General features: G+C 46.5%; 1 protein-coding gene across 1 annotated transcript in view; it reads left to right on the top strand.

Annotated features, from left to right (window-relative positions):
* Window positions 1-23,731, top strand: part of LOC144172781 (cytosolic Fe-S cluster assembly factor NUBP2-like) — a 40,140-nt gene that overhangs the window by 15,221 nt on the left and 1,188 nt on the right. Inside the window, exons 5-8 of the mRNA XM_077701386.1 lie at window positions 2,076-2,230; window positions 10,083-10,193; window positions 11,143-11,212; window positions 16,638-16,792. Coding sequence (XP_077557512.1) covers window positions 2,076-2,230; window positions 10,083-10,193; window positions 11,143-11,212; window positions 16,638-16,768 — 467 coding nt within the window. The 3' untranslated portion in view covers window positions 16,769-16,792. The remainder of the gene's footprint in view (window positions 1-2,075; window positions 2,231-10,082; window positions 10,194-11,142; window positions 11,213-16,637; window positions 16,793-23,731) is intronic.

Raw genomic sequence — 23,731 nt, 5'->3', positions numbered from 1 at the left:
CCCACGCATGCATCGTTCCTGTTCTGTTCGGTGAAAAAGGTATGCCTCAAGTAGGGGTGTTGGTTCCCATACGTTGTGTGCAATCTGTCGGTGGCGGTGCGTAGTCCAGCTGGTCTGACTTTCGATTTCACAGGTGTCCTTCATCAGATTATCTTGTATCAGCCGTTTTAATGATCAGACTAAAATCACAAAAAAATGTGGAAGCTGCCTTGGGGGAACGTCAAGCAGTGGTCCGATTTGTTTGACGAATGGTTTCGGGGAATTCTTCCTCGTCATGGAGGGATTTAAAAGAGCCTTGCTAATTCTGATGGCCACGACTGATTTTGGTAGCTGGTTAATAATTGCGCCTAGTTATATTCTTGTTGCTTTATTGGCTCAGCTTATCATGCGTCTTTACACACTTGACCGCATGATCTAGGCATTTTCCAGGTGCCGGTGCTAAGCTTTGGAAACGGTGTTTAGGCAGTTCTTTGCCCTCGCGCGAACACTGTGCAGAGGTGCTGCAAGCGTGTAGAAAGAACAAAGTGTCTATAGTATGTATATGCATTATCGGTCAGAGTACCCACTTTTGCACTCATATACCCCCTCCCCCCGGGGTCGGATACTGCATACCGTATTTGCACGATTCTAACGAGCACCCTTTTTCGCTAAAATTAGCCTTCATATTTGTGTGCGCGTTAGAATCAGGCTAAAAACCTAAATCGGCTCCAAAGAGGCCAGCAGCTTTGCCATGGACACAAAGTGCTCCCGAAATCTAATTCTAAGTTTATGCGGTAGAATCAGGGTGAAGTAATTTTTTCCGAATTTTCGTATGTAAACATACCTGTGCGTTACAATCGGTGGTGCGTTAGAATCGTGCAAATACGGTACTTCAGCTACAGCAGACATTTTTTTTTTTTTCACATTAATGTGCGTAGACTGCGCATGAAACTCTTGAGGTGTGAACATACCTCTCTGTGCCATGGACTGGGCACTTAAAGGGACAGACTCCGGCAGTATACATAGAGGTTTTATATAGAGTGGTTTATATAGAGGAGTAACCACAAGGAGTCCCTAAATAAACTGGTGGAAATATTTTAATTTGGCAGTAAACTTTATGAAACCTGAAAGGTGGCTGCATGTACTAGTAGTAGCACAAGCAGCTCCATTTTGTTTCAATGCGTGGTTCAAAAACTGCAGAAAGGAATAGAAAAGATTGTATTTTATTGTTTTATCAGAGGACAAGTTTTTAGACACCTCTTATTTGTCTCACACCCTGTTAAACATATGTTGCCGCAAGTCTTGCTGTCACAGTTCCCAGCATTTCTTCTGGCAGCAGGCTCAAGGCTGGTACTTCTAAAAATTCCACTTTCAAACCTCTGTAGGGCCGTATTGGGGAAGCCGTTTCTGTTTAAAGGAGCACTGACACGAAATTTTTATGTTACACTTTTATTGCTTTTATCGATGCTTATAATGACCTGGCGAACCTGAAACAGCACTTCAAATACTTCAGCGCGCAATAGTTAATTACATTGAACGGCCTGAAAATCGTTTGTTTCAAATTCCCGTGCTTTCATCCCGAACAGCGCATATGACAGACTCCCGGCCTGACCTCACCACTTTGTGCGGATGTCACCAGCACCCGCTGAGAGGGTGTTGCGCCCGCTCGCCGCTCGTGGGGCCACGTGCGTGAAGTGACGTCACGAGCTTTTGACGAGCGCTGCCGCATCACTTCTTTTGGCTCTCACTGGTTGATGTCACACTCATGTCCATTTGCTGAGTGCCGCTCCATGCGCTGCTCCGTCGGCGCGATAAATGAGATCCAATTAAACTATGTTCTTCGCGTCGCAGGCCGCTCATATTTCACCCAGGGTATTCTGTTGAGTGAAGGAAGCGAACTGTGCAATAATATTAACGCTGAAAATTGGTGTCAGTGCTCCTTTAAGGTGTTTCAGGTGATAGGCTTTCCTTTTGATTAGAAAGTGTGTACTCCACAAAAAATGGGTCATCTGTCCTTTAAAGAGGCATTGTTTGTGAGGGGAGTGCTTTGTAAGTGAAGATGTCGATGTCCTGTCTGTGTCTGTCTGTGTGTGCAGCCATGATTCGGCAGTTCCTCGCCGATGTGTGCTGGGGGGAATTGGACTACCTGGTGGTGGACACGCCTCCGGGGACATCTGACGAACACATGTCCACTGTGGAGGCGCTACGCGGCCTGAACCCGGACGGTGCACTCCTGGTCACCACGCCCCAGGTGGGTATACCAGTACCAGTAGTTGCAGCGCCAGAACAGAGTAAGAGAATCAGGTACCGCTGCTGCCCGGGTGGCTGCCGGAATCACCAAAGTTGTGATGAGTAGTTCATGGTGCGGCCCAATTTGGCATGCAGTGTTGCCAACACCTTCTGTATTTATTCATTCATTCATTCATTCATTTATTTGCAATACTGTGGGCCACAAATGGGCCCAAGCAGGAGTGGGGTGTTACAGTGAAGTTAGACGAATTATGCAATTTCTTGTGGGGAACCAAAATTGTATAATTTTGTTGTTTCCCAAATGGTAGAACCAGTGCTACCACTTCACTTTGGAACCCAACTGGTACTCCCCTAAACCACTGCTGGAAGAAAGTTAAATGTGCTAACCAAGTGCCAAATAAAAATGAAATTCTTGGGTTTAAAGTGCTAGTTGATGCTGTTAATAGCACCAGCTTTGGTGTCATTGCCATTGAGCTGCCATCCACATCTCCCATGCGAAAACAGTTCTTAACAGTGGAGCTTTTGGTGGCTGTAATGTGTCCAGCGTTATCAAAGAACTCCGGGTCATAGTCACTCCTCGCATTTGCCACACTCGCGAGCACGCGTTTAAGGGGGCAGTTGGGTCTTTGGGGCCGAAAAACAGTCAAAAAAAGCGTTTTCTCAAAAATGGCATTTTTGGCCTCCACGGCCATTTTTCCATCAGTCTAAATTTCCTCACCAAAAGGCACCATATTTTGTTGTTACTATATTATAATAGCATTTTAAAGTGCACTCTACAGCTCAGCTCAGCGCAGAATTCGATGGTGAAATGGCACTTTTCTTGCAATGCAAAGCTAGCATTTCATCCTCAGATATCTTGGTACCCAGAGCAGGTACAACTTTAATTCTTTTTGCTTCTGATACCGAAATGTGTGGAGAATACAATGTTGGAAACAAATTTTTCAAATGGAGGCTTTGGAAAATTATTATTGGGTTCAATTGGCACCACCTGCGAGCCATTTCTGGCAGAGCGCAGGAGAAGCGAAGTTCCCTGTGGTGTAAAACAACCAAAAATAGCTGAATCAAAAAAGTTCTTCCTATGTTGTATTCTTTAGTCATTTGTCTGCCTAGCCACATGGTAATTGCCATTATGTATGGAGTGGTTATTTTGTAACTGTGACCCAAAATAATGTCAATTAATTCATAATTAACTCAAAATATAATCAACTTACAAAAACTCTAATGGCAGATTTGAAATCAGCACAAAAAACTCTATAATGCAGTGCAGTTTCATTAAAATTGGCTGGTAAATAAAAAAAATAGCTCTAAGACCAGTCTGCCCCCCTTAAAGAGGAGCGCCTGGTGTTGTCCAGGCTTGCGTGTGGCACTCACAAAGAATGTCAAGAAAACAGTTCATGCGCGTCCATGCCTCAAAAAGGGAGCACAACTCAGCTCCCACTACAGATGCCCAGTTCGCGAAGACAGTTATTGCTGGTTCTAGTCCGTGCTGACATGTTCCACTCACGGAAAAAATGTGAAGGCGTGTGGACAAAGCGATCCGGGCCTGCCAGTCACGCATGAGGCAGACGACGATATAGATGGATAGGACGATTACTACTACAGTCTAGTCCACTTATAACAATATCCAAGTGCCAAGGAAATTCCATCGTTATAACCAATAATTGTTATAAGCATGTTGCAAAATGAAACGACGAAACAGAGCTCAAAACATTTTATTCGCATGCCAGCAAGGTCGTACTACTGCTAATTTGCGGAAAAGAAGCCACAGTCGGTCACCTTTGTTTGCCGCGTGTAAAGCTAGCACAATTTTTTTCCAAGAGCATCTATAGGTGCTTCACCTAGCTGAGGTAAATGTCCTTGGTGGAAACAAAGTCCCCGAAGGACTGTGTTGCGCATTGGGCCTCCTACGAAGACACTACCTGAGTTGGCTGTGCAACCGCGTCATTAGAGTCGCCACTGTTGCATTTTTGGTGCACAATACAACCAGATTCAATCGTTATAACCGATATCGTGGCACTGGAGCATTGTAATAAGCGGTTTATTTTACCATGGGAAGAATACAAAAGGTGACGGTACCATAGCTGTTCATCGTTATATCTGATATATTGTTATAAACGGTATCGTTACAAGTGGACTTGACTGTACTACCACAGCAGAAAGCGACGACGGAACATGTAAATGAAGAGTTTCAAACCTGATTGATTAATTGTAGGGTTTAACGCGCCAACGCAACGCAGGCGATGAGGTGCGCCGTAGTGGAGGGCTCCGGATTAACTGTGACCACCTGGGGTTCTTTAACGTGCGCCGAAATCTCGTACACATGGGCGTTTTTGCTTTTCGCCTCTATCAGAAAAGCGGCCGCCGTGGCGGGGAATTGAGCCCGTGACCTCGTGCTCAGCAGCGCAACGACTTAGCCACTGAGCCACCGCGGCGGGTAAAACCTAAAGCAGTGCAGGATGGTGTTTCCAATTCAGTGCTTACATAGAAATAAATCCTCCAGCTCCACTATAGTTCAAACCTTAACCAACTTAGTCAAAGCTTCGCCAATTTTTTGTCGTACTCCTAGGACTAACTACAAGTAACAAAGCTTTCACGAGGCTTCTGCATTGTACATAGGCACAAAATCACACGCACGCACACGCAATTGCTGTATAAAGGAGGAAAAGGCAGCTTTTGCGGTGAGCCATTATTTGTGTAGCAGGGGTCAAGGAATGACTCACAGTCCACTCCAGCATTTCTGCAAGCACCATATGCCACGTTCCCACGACATCAGGTCTCAAAGCTGTTGGTGAAACCACTGGAACAGAGTCCTCCCCACGGTGGGCAGAGGTGGAAATGCCACCCACTGCTCCACTCCACTGCCCAGTGCTTACAATAGCACCCCCCCCCCCCCTCCCCTCCTTCACATCTCCAACTGACCCACTGGAAATGCGCGCCTGGGGAACCAAAAAACAGCCACTGGGCCAGCAGCTCAAGGCCGCCCCTGCACATCTGAAAAGGAGTCTTAAATAGTCGCTTTGCAACTTCAGATTGCCAGCTGCGTGCAAATCAATACTTGTGCTTGTTGCATTCTTGTTTTGTTGAGGAGCTTCGACTCTAACCACGCTGTGGCACCACAGTACCTAACATTTGAGCATAGTTGTTTAATGTTTGTAATGAAAATTTAGTTACGGTTGAACCCGTTTACTAGAGGCACGTACGGGGGAGCAGTTTCTGTCTCTTATATGAGACGTCTCTTATAAGCAGGGAACCATGCTTTCACTAACTGATCAACCCCTAGTTCAATGTGGGCACAGTATGACTAAAATAAGCTTTAAAGAATGCTATAGCATGCTGCAAAAGGTTCTATCCAATGTATGTTTAGCCCCAGAATTCATGATATACAGTCAAACCTCGATGTAACGAAGTCGGTAAAATTCGCAATTCACTTCGTTACATTGAAATTTCGCTACATTGAAATTCGCGGTTATAATGAAAGATTAGCCACGTAAAGCAGTACCTGCAAGCAAAAACGTGACACGCATACACGGCTGGCGCACTGACATCGCCGCGAGGACCACCTGCACGATGTGGCAGCCGTGAAGCGAAGCAGGTGCAGGTAGCTCAAACTACTTACGATTGCCAGAATGGACCTCTTCGCTTAAAAAAAAAAAAGGGCAACGCGCCGTCGGAGCTTAATCGTCTACACGGGCGTCAGCGTGAACTTTATGGCACGTTTTCTGCACGCAAAAACGCACCACGCAAGCCACAGGCGCGCTGACACGCAGCTGCGGCGACTACCTGCGCGGTGCAAGTAGCTCCAGCGACCGCTTCTAACCGCTCGCTAAAACGCAATAAGAGGGGTAAACGACGTTGTTCATGAGGGAAAGAAGCTGATAATGTGGGTGAAAACTGAACTGCAAAACATCGTACGCCCCACTTAGGAAAGGGCCCATCAAATATTGTCTGCAGTGTGAGGCCTAATCGTCTCTGGCATCCCCGAGCCGGCCGTGCCTAAGTGCTTCGAATTTCCCGCCATGTGGTGCATGCCTCCCCATTGGTGCAAGTCGTCAGGCTGCTCCCACTGCCGTGCGCAGCGCTAGTAGTTTTTTCAGCTGAGGCAGAAACCGCCATCGGTGCGTAATCACGGTCATGGGCGTGAAAAAAACTCGCGCACAAGGCTCGTTGCGATCCACAAATGCGATCCACGCTCTTGCTGGAATGATGAAACACAACAACCACAAGCGAACACGAATGAAGGACAAAGTGGCGGCGGCACCTTACACAGTTTGTAGGCAAGGAGCTTGTAGGCACTACGCTCGCTCACGGACTCCGTGACTCGCGGCATTGGGCGGCCTGTGTAGCCGTTCGCGGTTTATTGAGACCCCGTTCCAGCGCTTGCGCCTCACCAGTTATACTTCTACAACCAAAATTTTGTGCCTTATTGTCCATGAAACTTCGTTACATTGAAATTTCGGCAATCGGGACTTCGTTACGCAGTGGTTAAAAATGCATGGTGTGCAAACACTTGAGGTTAGAAAAAATTATGTGGTTCATTACATCGGGGGTTTCATTACATCGAGGTTTGACTGTAGTTCTGAATCTTTGTTTGCTTCATGACTGTACTTACACTGTTTTCTACAACACCTTCTTCTAGCTTTATCTTCTTTCACTGTCTGCAGAAAAAGCATTGTAGATGTCGAGTTCACAAGCCTGATGAATAGCCAGAGCGCACAGCTTCTTCCGATGTGTGCTCTGGCTATTCATCAGGCTTGCAGTTCTCAACGTCTACAATGCTTCTTGATTGGGAACCCCGCAGAATGCGCTCAGAAACTCGCAGAACCCCGCATGTGCGGTCGTGCTTGTGCGCTTGGTGGCAGGCTTTAAGCACTTGCGTACACTGCATTTCTATTGACAGAGCTTCTCATCGTCGTTTCATAGCTGAATGTACCACTCTGCATTTGTTAAAGTTATAACAAACAACGACTGCAGGCGTCTGTCGTCCCCCTGTGTTTCCACAACGGGCGCTGCTGCACTTAGCTCCACATCTAAACTTAAAATATCCGTTACAAGTGAGATTGTTTACCAGAATTCAAGGATAACTTCTCCTTTATAAACAACTGCGTATCTTCTACATCCAACGTGTGTCATAAAAGTGGTCAAAGTATTGGGGAAGATGGGGCGGCCACCCATGTGGATGAGTAGTCTCTCTTATACTTGGCTGCCTCTTACATCCATGTCTCTTATAACAAGGTTCGGCTGCGTTACAGACAATTGGGCGATTAATAACTTTATTTCTAGCAAGAGCGAAAAGAGCACGAGACAAAAAGAAGAAGAGGGCACAAACAATGTTATTGAATTTCTTCCCCCCCCCCCTCTTACTCTCCAATAACCAACTGCCCACCCCTCAAAATTTCCAGGAAGAGCTTTGCACAGCAAAGTGGAGTAGAAAGGGCGTCCCAAATGTGTGTGACTACATGGGAAGGCTGTGTATGCAACGTGTGACTGGTGCACACAGGCTGTGATTGGACGCTTTGAAGACAATGCAACCATGGGAAGGGGGGAAGAATGGAACTATGACTGTTGAAGTGTGTTTTTGTTCTCTACAAAAGTGTTTGGATACACTGTTAATGGACTGTAAATACTTGTGCAAATATTCGAATATTCATGCGAATATTCAAATGTTCGAAACGATTGCGAATATTCGAAACGAAGAAGATAACGCAGTCAGAAACTTTGGCTTTGGTTTGAATGGCTCTGTTAGAAAATTTTGAAAAAATTTTTGAAGTAAAGTTTGGAAACATGCAGTCTCCGCTAATGGTGAAGGGCTTTCCCGCACTGATCCGGTGACGTGCTGGTAAGCGGCAAACAAAAGGTGCTTTGGGCCAACTCTGCCGTCCTGCTTCTGTTTTGGCGTCCTGATAAGATAATTTGGCTGAACCTTTCCCGGTGAACATTATCTAGATAAGAAGGCTTAGCTGGGTACAGTCTTGGAGCCCTTGGTTTTTTTTATTAAACAATGCGGTAATCAATTTTTTTTAACCTGTAATGTGCCCCCCTTTCCCTTTTTTACGGCGAAAAAAAACAAAATGAATTTCACAAGCTTTGTGTTTCTATACACCAATATATACAGCCTTCTTGACAAACAGGCATTGACACTCATGCACTTCCAGTTTGTTGCTTGCCTTGATTTTTGTCTCAACTGTTTTGCAAGTTTGTTTTAGGCATGACCCACCCCTCGATGAAACCCATATCTGAGGTTCTTGTGCACGTGTGCCGACATTTACGATGCAAGTGCTTTTTAAAAATAAAATTCGTGTGTTGTTGTACAGGGAAAAGGCCCGTGAGCGAGTTCATTGTTAACGCAATACCACCACATCATGAAGGCATGCAGAGGAGGTTGTATGAATCATGCTGTGAGTCAGGCTAACTGGTGTGACCAAACATGGTACTGTCTTTGGTTTGTTTTTTTTTTTTTTTTTTTAAGAGGAAAGTTGTGAATACCAGCAGCAGATTGTGTTAATCAATTGAACCAAAATGCTCATGGCAATGGTATCAATTCCACCTAGCAGATCTATTGTTGGGCTACCTACATCACTGGCATCCACAGACCCCCCCCCCCCCCTCCTCGAAATGTTTTTAGCTTCCGAAAGGGTTATGCAAGACCATTAACTTTGCATTTTATTACACTACGGCTGTTGATTATTAAATTTCTGCTGCAAGGCACACAGCAGCCTTCCCGCGCTTCTATGTCTGCTCTTACCTGATGTTCAGCCGTTTTGCAATGTCGTTGGAAAAACAATAACAGAAGTGGGTGAAATGATTGAAAGGTCCTGTAGAGTACGCCCAGTGGCATACTGAATATTTTTTACTCTTACTATCGAGTTGCCTGACTGTGTCTTGTGTCAAGGTGCATTTTACGACCCAGCGAGTACTATGGAAAGGAGGTAGCTGAGCTCCAAAAATGTGTGAGAAGCACGCCCGCCCCACTTGAGTGTCTCCGACAGCACAGAGCACTGGCATTCAGTCACTGTATGGAACGATACTTTCTTACTAGAGGCAGTGCTAGAAGGTTTATCCGAACAATCACTGCAGTCAAAAACACGTGAATGGCGGGGCAGGTCTTAGTGATTCCTGAAGTATCTGTAACGTGCGATTACTGATAGCGTTGAAACGCATGGACATGTTGCACAGAACCAAAACCAAGACTGGTTGGAACAACTGTCCCAAAAATAAATCACAATAACTACATTCCAACGCGTACTTGTGGCAAATAGCACTTAAGTAAAATAAATCACAATAACTACATTCCAACATGTACTTGTTGCAAATAGCACTTAAGTTTTTCCTAATGAAAGTGATAGCATTGACACAAACGCAAGAGCGTATGCATGACGTTTAAAATCTTGGGCATTGTCCAATCACATCGCAAGACGAGTTCGCATCGTAGGAACCTTCATGGGCAATCGGGAAGGAGGGTGCTGAAGGGAGGACAGCGCTTTCAAATTGATTTTTATACTAAGTAAGGTTGCACAAACGCACCGAGAGTGGTCGAAACATGACCTAGGTATTCCAGACTTCAATTTGTGCAAGTAATGTCACAATGTTTCTAAGTCACTTCAGTGTCCCTTCAAGGCAGAAGCAGATTGAAGCGAGTAGTGATTGCGTGCGTGTCGGCATGCACACATAAACTATCAACATACTCCGTGCTCTGAAAAGGCAGAACTAACCGTGAAATATTTTTGTTTTTGTCTCCCAGTGTTTCTTTTAGTTCAGGTGCCTTTAAAAGGGCCCTTAAAAGCGCCCTCTTTTTCTTCTCCTTATATGCGCCATGTCTTGCGTGAACCAGTCAATGCGTGTGTTTGGTGGTGCAGGCCCTCTCTGTCGGAGACGTGCTCCGCGAGGTGACCTTCTGCCGCAAGACGGGGCTGCCTGTTCTGGGCATCGTGGAGAACATGAGCGGCTTCATCTGCCCAAACTGCTCGGTGAGCACGGTGTTGCTGTTCGCTTTTCCTGCTTGTGTCCCTTTGCGTGGTGGACACGCCGTGTGAAGTTCCAGTTTATTTTGAGCGTTGTTTTATTTTGCCATACTTTGTATACGCTGTAACCCATTTATGACCCTACCAGCCGCGGCAAACTTTCAAATGTAGCAAGCATTTATTTGCAGTTTCCGTTTCTGTTGCGGGGATTCTATGTTGTAGGCAACTCTTCATATAAACCAAAAACGATAGATGTTTTGCGAGTAATGATGGAGGAAACGTGCTTGGAGTATGTCAGAGTGTTTGGAAGGTGCAAGAGGCAATAAAGTTTAGAAAGTTGAATTGAGGGTAAGCAGGCAGTTACCCTTGCTGTGACTGGCAAGGATAACTGCCTGTCAAGGCAGGGGTATCCCTAGAGAAGGCAAGCATGGCAGGGGGCGGCAGAAAGTTAAATGGGCAGAAAGTTTGCGGGGATAAATTGGTCACAGTTAGCACAGGTCCGGTATAATTGGAGATCTATGGGAGATGCCTTTGCCCTGCAGTGGGCATAGACAGGCTGATGATGTATTCTCAGTGCATACCGTTAATAAAATATCACTCAGGAAACAAAAGCAAAAAGGAGAGTCAGCATACCCACCTCAGCCCCGGCAGCGTAGAAACATGAACTGCAGAAACTACATGTTTGTGTTTCTCGCATAAAAGTACACCGTGTTGGCGGGGCTTGGTTTTTGTGCAAATAGGGAAGGGCGCATTTATAGTGCCAATTTCACAGGACTTGTATCAAATGGGACCCTCTTTTTCCAATTAGCATGGAAAGCTTTGGGCTTAGCGTCGCAGTGGATGTTTAATCGACACTCTTACTGGCAGCATGGATGACGATCCCTAGTGCAGTAAGAGTGCTGACTTTTGCGTCTCCAAGTCTGAACCAGTGTTTTTGTTGTCATTCCACCTCCAGGAGTGCAGCAACATCTTTTCAAGTGGTGGCGGGGAGGCGCTGGCTAAGATGGTCGACGTGCCATTCCTGGGTGAGCTACAGTGGTCCTTTTCCTTTTTACACCTGTTCCATGATGTGGGACATTTATTGGTGTCAAGGTTGTCTTTGATTCGTGTTGGCGCTTCAGACCTTGGAGGAAGCAAAGTTTTCGTGCAGGCTCTAGCCAGCAGAAAGTCTGGCTGTTTTGGATTCTTTGTGGTGCTGAAATGAAAGTCAGTACAGAAATTTAAGTTGGCGGTGAGTCACAAAGACATTTCCATGGCTGTGACATGCTGGTCTCTAGTGAGGACTGCTCCCAGCATCTTTATAGATCTGACTGAACACAATACAGCTCATTTGGCTGTACAGCAAAGCCCATACATGGTTTGACATCCATTGTGACTAAACAGTATCATCGTCGTCCATCAAGGCGACTTTTCTCCCATGCTTTGGAGCTGTGCGCGAAAGCCAGATCTATTTATAAATGGGTGCTGCAGCTAGTAGTGTTCCCGATGCAGTTATGGTTCAGAACCACTTCCTCGAAAGAGCCATGAAGACAAAGAACAAGTTTGGTTTATTCGAAAGATTGCCGTGTTACACGTATACTTCGCTAAAATAAGCCGTATAATGAGAAAAACAGGCAACTCATTGGCTAATGACTCACACTAGAGCTATGACACAATACAGCATGCGTGTGTGATTGGATGAGGCCAACAAAATCAAGTGTGGAATAAACGGGGAATTCAGAGTTGTAAAATGAGGTATATGCTCTTAAAATTAGTTCAGATTCCTTTTGTAGCAGTAGAGATGACGGGGTAGACATTAGAAGTTTTGAACAAGCACGTTAACATGTACACATTGCCACCCGCCAACAATGTGAAACAACATCGGCGTGCAGATCATTTCCTGATAAAGCACCAGTCGACTCGCATAGGCAACACTGCCACTTACGTGACCCTGTTTGTCAAGTCCTGCCGAACATTTCACGAAACGATTATTATGAACAGTAACAGAATGCAGCGTGTAAAGGTACTGTCAGTAGGAAAAGTGGGCAGTAGCTGATGCTGAGTGGCATTGTGTCTTCTAGGAAGGCTAACAGGAACTAAGCACGTTTTGGTATGGCTTCCTGTATAGAGGAAAGCTCACTTCCAGTTCCTGTTTGATTGTAGTGATTGGATGCTTCGCACAGTCAACATACCAGCTCAATTTTAGGCACCTGCTTCTCATATGTAATGGCTGATGTCACAGTTCTTGCAATGCTGCTAGAGAATTGAAGTGTTTGCTGGAATTGGTAAATTTCTCCATGAATAAGGCGTCATTTGCTGCCAGACAAGCGATGAAGTTACTTTTAGATGTGCATTCTTTGGAATGGAATAGAGCCTTAGGTTGTATTCATGACTGCTTTATGGGGGATGTAAAGACAAAAAACAGCCTAATCCAATTTGACAGAACTAGTCTTTGGTAAGTTACTCGACTCTATTCTGGCCACAAGAGAAGTTTCTGAACGAAAAAAAAAAGCGAAAGAAGAAGAAAAAGAAGAATGACCTTTATTTAGGAAGAGGCCTGAGGCCCTGGTGGGGGTTAGGGGAAAAGGAAAGGGGAAGAACCATATTACAACTAATGTTCACATGACGTTGCAATCGTTTAGAGTTTCTGTTCCGGTTAGCTGCAGTCATGGTTTGAGTGTTCACATAGGCACTGGTCGTTGGTATGGGGAGCACTGTCAGGAAAGGTCACACGAGTACAGTCGCGTGCACGAACACTTGAAAAAGGGTGGGAGTCAGTCAGCCATTATACAACTCTGTACAGACCATTTTGTACTGCAAAGTTTGCTACCCTTTCAAGGGTGCGTGGATTGCCTCTAATAAGCTGCAAGTGTGCTATTAGTGTATGCGGGGCTGCCTGAGAGTCTAGGAGTTGCTCTCTGCCCCACCAAAATGAAAGAGGTAGGGGATAGTATGAGCCGCACGGAAGGTACATTTCGATGCTGAAGCCTGATTTCTTGTCCATTTAGAAATGATGTCTGGTGTGTAAGCCGCATCCGCATACACCTTAATGGTGAATACTTCTTCTCGTCTCGATAGCGTCTTTAAAGGTGTCAAAAACCAGGCGGGGAAGCTTCAGCCAATTGTTGTCTGCTGAGTCGTTTGAATCGTCAATACTCCTGTTGCCAATTGGTACTGGGTACGTCTGTCTGGGCGGATGCGGCGGACTCAGTGACGACGGGGGGGATCAAGGGTGCATAAAGTACACACTCTCGGGCAGCATTATGTACCAGTTGGTTACCCTGCACTCCTGGTGTGTGTGCTGGTGCCCAAGCCATGCGGACTTTTATGCCTTCAAAACTGAGTTCTTGTACCGTTTTTAGTATGGAATTGGCTGTAAAGTTTTGCGTGGAGGCTTTGCTAAGCTCCCGGAGTGCCACGTAAGAGTCCGTTATGACTGAATTTCCTTGTTTGTAGTTGTTCTGAGTGATTCTGAATGCTTTGTAGAGCGCCCAATATTCCAAATAATTCCGCTTCGTCAGTCAGTCCACACGTGTTAGTAATAGTGCGAGACCCATCCAGCTGAGGAAGTTTTGGGCACTTCCATGCGGTGGCTGCAGCAGTGTCAGTAACGGCAGCATCGGTAAAAAGATAAACTTTGCCTTCTTCCTTGTCGTGTGTCAGCTTTTGCACGTATCTTTCCCTGGCCTGGGGGTGTCGGCGAAAAATGGGACGCCAACGAATGATGCCAAGGAAGGGTCTCTCCCATGGTGGAAGCGTTTTCTCGACAGTCCGGGGGTCAAAATCACTTTTTAGAAGATCCCACCTTTCTATGGCACGTCTCTGAGGAGTATGCTCGAGATGGTTTAGAAATCGGAGTTGTGTTTCTTCGACAAGTTAGTAACAGGTGGTAGAGAGACAGCTTGCTCGAGGCTGTCCGTTCTTGTATGCCTTGGAAGTTCAGTAACCGTCCTGATTAGTGTCCCATTCAGAATGCTGAGTTCTTGGATTTGTCTTGACTTGAACTCATAGACGGGGAAACCATACATCATCCTGCGGTGCGCTACAACATGAGGCAAGAGTTTTGCAAAGAACCGCCATACTTACTAGAGATTCTTGATATTAGATGCATGGTGGATCTCCATGAGGTACGTAGATGTCGTATCCACGCATTAGGGCTATTGCAACTGCTCACTTGTAGGCCCAGCAGTCTAATGGTACCATTCTTGAAGTCGATACTTATGTGGCCAATTTGGAGTAGGATGACTTGCGCTGGATTTGTTGAGCGTTTGCCATCAATGCTGAGAAACTCAGTCTTGTTTGGGAAAAGATTCAAGTTGTTGAAGTTCAAAAGGGACGTTTCAAGGCTGAAGACTGCAGCTTGCGGTTCGGTTTGCATAACGTCTTGGCTGTCATAATCCGCTGCTTCAGTCCATACGACGATATTGTCGGCATAGAATGCGAAGCGAGTGGCTGAGTCCTCTTCCAGTTTGCGGGCTTTCAAAAAGAAAGAAATATTGAAAAACTTCCAAATTCTCAGCTACAGTGGTGCAATACGGGCAACAGGGTCGCAATAAAGGGGGTCAATAATGCCATAGTTGTCAGTATATTGCCATCATGTTAGTGTTCAAGGGATACAATAAAGTGGAACTAAAGGCCCCACCATAATCGCCCCATCATGTTTTTTCGCGGGGGCTTTGGGCGGCGACTGCCCAAACTAGATTCTGTGATGTTTGGGAGATCTTGCCAAAAGGTGGCTGGGGGGGTCACCATTGGCTCGTCTGTTTTCCTTATTATCTCTAGGGATGGGCGAATAGTGAATTTGAGGCTCGAAGTGAATAGTGATGTGGTCAAATAATTTCGAATCGAGTAGTTTGAATAGTGCACATCACAAATTGCAATGACAAAATGAGCAAATTGTGACCCGACTAAGAATTAGAACTGCCGTAAGCACAGCATTTTGTGAAACTATTGCCAGTTGAGTGTTATTCAGAAATTCCATGCACAGCTTTCCTTTACTGTATTCACAAGTTTTCGTGAAGAAATGCTAGGAGCCCGACACGCGCCGGGAGAAGGAGCTCCCGCCAGCTGCTGGCAAAATTTCCTACTGTCAAGAACAGCCTCACTCCTTGCTTGCGTGGCAGGAATCGAAAGGTACTTTCGTGCCACCATGCAACGGCAAAGACACCAATACAAAAATAAGTAGCCACTAAAAAATAAAAGTGGCATGCAGTTGGTTCCAGAGTTTTTACCACCACCAAGAAGCTCAGCTAAAAAAAAAGCACTGTAGCCATTAGTATCCGTGGCCATAGCCAACCAAATTGCAAGTTACAGGCTGCCATTTTGAACATTGTTCCGCTAATTCCGCTACGAATCGGCAGTACAAGTGTGCCGGCTTGGTGCTGCTGTGTTGGCAGCAATGTCGTTTCAGGGCAGCCTTTGAATGGAAAGTGTGGTGGCGGCCGAGAACTCGTCGAACCTCTAGGCAAGGTAACAACTTGGCACTGATGATAGAAATGTTCACATTGGCGAGGTCTTGTGACAAGCCTGGGATGACGTCTCGAAAGGCCTGACCGAGACGCTTGGCTTTTGGCTGCCTATTCAGGAGCCCCGAATAATTAAATATCAAATACTTGCATTCGGGTGCAGGCGAATAACAAATACAGAGCGATTCGATCGAATATTCGACGGGACCGAATATTTGCCCACCCCTAAATACCTCAGTAAGGTTTCCTTCCCCTCCATTTCGCGTCCTCGCGAGGTGGGCGGTGGTGACCCTTGGAGTTCCTGCTTGCCCTGCACTGCGTTTTGGTGCAGCGCTGCGGCAGTGATGAAGGCGACGACCCGTTGAGACGAAACGGAAACTTTTGTATTTATACTTTTTACAGTTGTTTACAAAGAAGATACTTCGAGACCGTCGGTCGATATGGGCCCACCCTGACTGCTCGAAGCGCACACCCTAGCAATCAAAGAAAACCTCGTATTTGGGGGAGGAGGGCGTGCTCCTTCCCACTGTGCTTCCCACGCAGCTGCCTGTTGCAGGCCTCGTATGCAAGCGCGCCCAACAATACACGGCGCCTCAACCTAGCGCTTGTTTCGACATGCCAACGCATTGCGGCCGCCGCGCGCAACTCCGCTTTACAAAGCGCGGTCAGCCTCCCAGCAGCTCCCTCGATTGCCTGTGTCTTGCACTGAGGGCCGAAACACGGCACACAAGGGGGGCCCTCTGCGCCTGCGAAGCCGTTGCCCCGTTGCCTGCCTGGGCATGCAATTGTGACAGTAATGACGGGAACACACGACCCTTACAACCTGCATCATTTGTTTGAAGTTTATGATTGTATTGGTAACATTGATTGCGACAATGTGGTCTTTTGAATGAACTAAACTTATATGTAGTGTTTGTGGCTGCTTTCAGCTGCAATAAGCTCTGCCAGTGGCTAAGCGGACCTCATTGAGAGACAAAGCTCACCGGTGGCACTGTTCCCCTTGCAGGCCGCATTCCCCTGGAGCCCAGGCTGGCCGAGTGCATGGAACGGGGGACCAACTTCGTGGACCAGTTTGCGGACTCGGCTGCCGCCCTGGCCTTCAAGGACGTCGTAGACAAAGTGGTGGCTGCCAGGTGATCTGCGGCTGGTCCACTAAGCCGGGTACGTTTCCCCCTGGTGTTCAGACTGTGCGACGCACTCGTTTTAATGCACCAGCAGAGACCACAGGCAGTGTGTGCAGGCATAGGGGAGGACCAGGGTTGTAGTTCATAGTCATGGCTGCCCTAGAGCTTTGTATTAATATGTACTAGAAGCAAATCTGCCACCACTGTTTAGGTGAGCCACTCTTCAACGAGTGTGCCGTCAGCTACCGGGTAGGAAAAAGATCCCACTTCTCTTCGGCACGGCTCATAGAAAGGCTGAAAAGTTGTCTTTGGCTGTGAAAGAGGGTGTTATTGTGAACGATTGTTTAAAGTTGTTTTAGTAGTCGAATAGCGGAGCCCCCCAAAATTTATTTTTCAAGGTCTATTCGGAGGCTTCATGCAGTGTGAACTAGAAAGAACGATGTGACGCATTTTTTGTTGGTTTTGGCTTCAGGAGCACAAAGAAGCCAAGTAGAAGAGGAGCTTTGCCAGCTGCCATGGCACCACCAACGATGGCAGGCAATTGCAGCAACAGATGTCCCTCTAGGATATTCCATTATGAAACCCTATGGTATCCCATTTTTATACAGTGGAACCCCGCCGATACGTTTTCCGGGCTTTAGACAACTCGCTTCTTACGACGGATCACTGCGGTCCAGGCAAACTCCCCATAGAAACAATTCATTGAAAACTTCGATGATATGGCACTCGGGTGCACACGGTCCACTTCATACGACGGACCCTGGCGCAGATAAACCAGAGCTTGCCGCCTCGCCCTGACCTTCTTTATGCTTAACCCCCATTTGACGCTGCTTGATGTAGAAAGGCCCGCAGGCGGGTCACACCACTTACTGAACACTCGCAAGCAAGCAGGCGGGTACTCGTGCAGAGGTGGGACAGCTGCGCATATTCCGCTTTTTTGATACAATTCCATTTTCCTGCGCCAAGCTGCTCCCAAAGCACGAAAATGGCGAAAATTGCGCCAAACTGCTCCAGAAGAGCCTCAACCGCACGGATTTTGATGCTCATGTCAGTTTCGGCGGGGACGAAAGCCTCCAGCATCCCGGTCACCGTTTTTATCGTCGGTCAATCGCAAACACAGAAATGGCACAAATAGAAAGACTGAAACGAAGCAAGCGATAGCTTCTAAAACTCGATTCGCTTTCCGTCCGGGTTCGCTGAAACGTCCTTCTCGATTAGGCATCGCTGTGGCAACAAACATGGTCGCCGCCTGATCTGGCTGCTACCAACGCGCTCAGTGCGCATCGCCAATATTTTCCCTGGTTTATGTTACGCTATCAGCTGGGTTCCAGTCTATTCATTCTATCTGTTGTGGCTCTGAACAGTGACGTTAACGCGGGGATATGGTCTGAGATTGGTGCCATATTATGGGAAGTTGCGTGGCTCGAAAAAAAGTTCATTGAAATGTGGGGCCCACGACTTCGGCATGGTTTGTCCTTGAGTGCGAAACGCGGTGCGTGCGGCTATAATCGGGTTCGTGAAGTGAACTTTTTGGCTCGTTGTGGTGTTGTAAAATGCTGAGGTGTCGCTGTGCTACGAAGCGCCATCGCGAACCTCGGGGACGGAACGGTCGACACGAAAGTTGCGGGCTTTGCTGCGGCGCCGCGACCTGTTCAGGCAGCGCCCAATAGCTGCAGGACTGCATGTCTGCATGCGACTAATAACACTTGATGTATGCGAAGTGAAATTTAATGCCAAAATCTCGGTGGTTAAACAGTAACGCTACTCAAACGACCATGGGGTGAACGTGCGCCCCGGGGACTGAAAATGGTAGGCTGGTTGGGCTATGCGACCGTTAGCTCGAAGTTGCTCAGCTGTTGCTGTGACTGCACTTGTTCGTAAAACGCAGCCTGAAATTACAAAAATAATAATTTTTGCAATGAAACGGTAAAGAAAATTACGCCCATCTTCCCACGAGGGAACCCTGGTGTGATGCGACGCATCGGGGGGTTCAATTGGTGTTTCCGTTGGGTTGATTCTCTAAATCGGGTGAAACGTGTTGTGAATGCGTATGATGCATTTCCATCACATGCGAGTGTTCTCATACGTGGGAAGATGGGCGAACCGCCACAGCGCGATACCCGCTTTATATTCACAGCACTTGAAGGAGAGGAGACAACGGAGGAGAGTCGCGCATGCGCGCACTTGCGCACACCGCACGTCGCCGCGCGACGGGAGTGGAGCGAAGCGAGCAAAGCGCGCGCGCAGCTGTTGTTTATGATAACGAGACGGAGTGAGAGTGTTGCGCACAGCTGTTGCGCACAACTGTCGGAGAGAACGGAGGAGGGATGCGGACGGACGGCGCGACGACGACGACGCAGGAGGGACATGCCTCAGAGCAAGACATGCGTCGCATCTAAAAACACGCCACAATTGCAGAGCCCTTAAATTTGGTAATGTTAGCGGCAGTTTTGTTGTCAGTGTTGCGTACAGCCACAACACAATATCACAATTTAGGAAGAAGGTAGTGCAGTTAGAACTTAGTGATGCTCTTAAAAAATTCTTTCACGTAAGGCTGTCTCATTGTTCTGTGCATTCAAAACGGACTGGAATGTGTACTTTACCCTTCAAATTGCTGAAATTATGATTTTTTTAAACTCACAAGATGATGTATTAAATGTCCCTAACTGCTCCAAATCAAGATTCTTCTGCTCCAAAATCGAAATTTTGCTGCTCCGAAAACTGCTCCCAAATCTCTTTGGGCTGTCTCACCCCTGCTCGTGAGCGGGAGTTAACCTGCGACGGCCCCACGCGGCAGCAATACGCCAACGCACCAACCGCGAGAAGTCGAAGTTCAGGTGGCTGGTGGAGCGTGAATTTGAAGCTCCCATCGAGCCACTACCGCCGAACATGAGAGAAGGTGTTTATTGAATGGATAATATTTACATGGCGAAGTTTTGCCTCTCAGCAGAGGGCGCAGGTGTCCAACGAACGCAAAAACACATACAACGCAACCCCACGGCAATGGTGGAACACCCGCTTTCCTCAACGACTCAATCCGAATTTCTTCCTTTCACGACACTCTCTCTCCCTCTATCTCTGCTCTCTGCTAATCAGTGTCTTTCAAATCCACGTTGTCACTCCTCTACTTTCTTTGCCGCTTTTTTTTTACATCGCCGTCTCAAACTGTCGTTCGTTTCACTTGACCTTGGCAGTTTCACGGTCGCCTTTTCCCCTCTTAATTTGCTCAACCAATTTCAGCCTCATCTTGCGTGCGCAAGGCACCGTGCTGGTGGGCTACCAGCACCGTGCCTTGCTCTACCAGCACCGAGCTGTAGTGGGGAGAAGGGCACAAAATAGGTGTTTTTTTTTTTTTACATGGAATTCTAGCTATATGTTCGCAAATCACGTGAGAACATGCTAAATAGGGCAGGCTAAATAAGGTCTTAGCCCACCTGTTGCGTGAGACCGTCTACAAGGCTGGCATTTACGCGCACTCCGGTCATACGACACCCCGGTCATACAACGCTTTCGCACGATCCCTCGAAAATCATATTATCGGGGTTCCACTATATTTGGAAGCTGGTGCATGGCTGAAACAAAACAGTCAGTGGAATCAGCAGCGCCACACCAGAGAGTTGCTTTCCCTGCGTCGGCACAACGCTGGTACTAATGAAATGGGCACAGCTCAGTATTCTGCCCCTGGTCTTTTTTTAAAGAAGCACTGAACAGGGAGCTGATGAATTTTTACTCGCGTACTCATGTTATCTGTAAGTACGCCATGCGGTGCAGAGGCTAGATTATTTGTAAGGTATGGGAGGGAAGAATTACTCTCATGAATTACGGTAGTGGTAACACTGTCTTCCTCCATTGATGCAGAGCCAGCAATTCTTGCACGATGCAGGGATTTAATTAAATGTGGCTACAAAGCTACGCCACACATCTAGTAAATCAATCTAAACAATAATTTTTACTCGATTCTAAGCCGGTAGTATTTTTTTTAAAGTTGGATGCAAAAGTCGTGGGTTCGCTTACATTCAAGGATTCGTAATAAAACGAGCCGAGTGCTCGTCCAAACCTGGAAACTAACAGGCAGTTGGTGCCAGAGCTCTTCAGTGTACACCAGTTGCGAAAACTCTCCTTCAGAATCGAGGCAGTGTGAGCACCCCTGCTTTGTTGAGGTTGAGAGGCAAGACCTAGGGGACAAGAACTAAACTCTGCAAAACATGTTGAGAGGAACGAATTGCAGAGGCTGTGGTGATGTTGCAACCAACACATATTTATTCTACAAAAGCATGACGATGACTAGAACTGGAACGTGCATGTGGTGACTTCTTCTTCTTCACTTCTTCTCCTTCGCTTCTTCTCCTTGGTTTTCTACTCATGTACTTTAAGAACGCAACTTAATAAAAATAAAGGTTGCTTTTGAAATCAGGAAACCATAAATTAGGTATGTTTACTTATGTTGGCACGGTTTCTGTTATTTATTTTTATTATTTATTGTTTATTTTTATTATTTAATTTGTTTGTAGCGTATGGAGAGCCCACGTGTGCGTGACCAGGCACAGGCCTCAACGCTGAAGAAAATTTGTTTATTACCATATTTACACGATTGTAGGTCAACCCCTTTTTTCAAGTTTGCAATCCAATGTTGGGGGGTCGACTTAGAATCGATATCGAACTTTGTGCAACGGCAAGAGAAATGAGAAATCAGGGCCGCTGTGAGCTGGGGAAAGCGTAGCACCTTCGTTTCTATGGTTACGGTTGAAGTGTAGCGTTTAGCATTGCATACATACTGGCCGACTTTGAAAGTTGGTGTTCCCAATCTGTGCACTTCGTCCACCATACCTAGAGCGGCTAACCTTCTACCAGCGTGTTCGGAAGGGTATTGAACATGGTATGATTGTGCCTACGTCAACGCTGTGCAACAATTCAAGGGATTCGGTAATACTTATTTTGTTTATGAGAGGCAAACAAAAGGCTCCTTGAATGCGAGTAACGTACTCATGAACCAGAAGAAATCGCGAGCGGCCGCTTCTGTCAGCCGCCATGTTGTTTGTTTTGATAGTGCGCGGCAGTGGCCGCTGCCGGTAGCTTCAATGGTTGTCATCTCGCAGCCAATGTATTCTCATGATTGGGAATAAAGTTTCCCGCTCACCCCACAGCGCATGCTTATTCCGCATGCTTATACAAAAGCTTTTCTTTTTTAACATCTACTGCGCGCACCACGAGCGTACGACTTTTGTGGGAGCATTGATCATTGATGGAAGAGCCACTGTATGTGGGTATTGGTAGTTGACAGAAGAGCTCCTCGTTGGGATACAATTTTCTAGGCGGCCGCGTTTCCACATGCTTGTGCGACTTCTGTGTTGTGCTGAATGTTCCCGCCTGTCATGAGTGCCCTGAGCCCGAAGAACTCTCTCGGTGCTCATTCACAGCAGCGTTCAAACTGGCTGCTTTCTGCAGTCGCACTTTTTTTTTTTTTTAGAGATGCAATTTTGGGGCGGTTGACCTACAATCGAGTCAACTTATAATCGTGTGAATACGGTATATTTGGTTGGGTGCCCTTCAGAGTGGGAAATCAGATGGAGCATCTAGACTGATGCGCACCACTAAGAAATTGAAATGCGAAAATTTAAGGTAAAGTAGTGCACGTACTTTCTACTTCACCGTATTCAGTTCTCGTCACATTGGTGTAATGATAGGGCGTATTTTTATTTCTGAACCACCATCGCCTTGTTCACCAGATGCTTCGCAACATCACGGGGTTGTCTCAGGCATAAGTTGGTATGCTGAGAAAAAAGCAACCTTGTGCAGTGGTTGCTCAGCAGTACTGCTTCTCTAGCACGCGAGTTTGATTCTCGGCCATGGCAGCCTCATTTCACTGAGTGCGACGTGTAAAACACACGTGTGCACAGACATAGGTGCAGCACTGCAGGTCGTCTGAATTAATCCGTTCTCTACTTCCACGAAAGTGTGAAGACGGGCTAGTGAAGGCAAAAAACAGCGCAAAGAAACGACGCGGAAGACGAGAAAAAGACAAGCACGGGCGCTCGTGTTTGTCTTTTTCTCGTCTTACGCGTCGTTTCTTTGCGCTGTTTTTTGTCTACTTCCACGTTCCTTGTATCGTATCCTTGATATGTTATATACCTCGAAAGATGAAATCATGATGCAGTGCATAAAATTCCATTAAAATAAAGAGTTCAGTTACTGTCAGTTCCTGCAAAAAAAAAAGAGGTTTTTGAAACAATACATACAACTAACATCAAGAAACATGTGAAAGTAAACTCTGAACATTCTTTGCAATGCTCTTAGTCACACTTCACATTGGAAATATTAACGGCCAGAGCCCGTCACTTTAAGCCTGATCCCGGCCAGCGCTCATGGCGTCAAGCCCGATCCCTACCCGGGCCTGCATAATACGCTTCGGGTTGCTTTGCCCGGCCCGTGGGCTGGGGTTCAACTCTGCCCGGGGGTCTAAATTTTGGTAGTGTCTATTATCCTGGCAACCGGTAGAATTACCGTCAGAAATTTCTCACGGCAGTCACTTCTCATTGGCTAAGCACGCTACGCGGAGATTCAACCTGATAAATATCTCCCTAAAATGCCTTGTCTGCAGCTGCCCCTGTAGCGCTGTGGTATAGCGCTCGGTATTAAACGAGAAAGCTTAGGTTTGAGTCCGACGTTTTTTTTTTGTTTTTTTTTAGCTTTTGGAATTTTTTGTCATGATTTTGTTAGTGCTGTTTTTATTTTACTCTGGTTTTTACTATATCAAGAGATCGACACACATGACTTCTAGAATTGGTTGAATTATGTTCATTACAGGTTGTGTTCTGTGTCGTTTGGCTGGGTTAGATTAGGTTTGTTGCAGTTTGGCAGGATTTGGGTAGGTTATGACGCGTTCAATTAGGTTACATAAGGTTTGGTCAGGTTATGTTACGTTACGTTGGGACATAATAATATTCAGCAAATTACCGGCCAGCCAGCTTTTATGGAA

This window comes from Haemaphysalis longicornis, unplaced genomic scaffold, assembly GCF_048455015.1.
Source record: "Haemaphysalis longicornis isolate Haplotype H1 unplaced genomic scaffold, Haemaphysalis longicornis Haplotype H1 scaffold_26, whole genome shotgun sequence".
Classification (NCBI taxonomy): domain Eukaryota; kingdom Metazoa; phylum Arthropoda; class Arachnida; order Ixodida; family Ixodidae; genus Haemaphysalis; species Haemaphysalis longicornis.
Note: the sequence above shows the minus strand (reverse complement) of the source record. Positions and strands in the feature narration are given on the sequence as shown.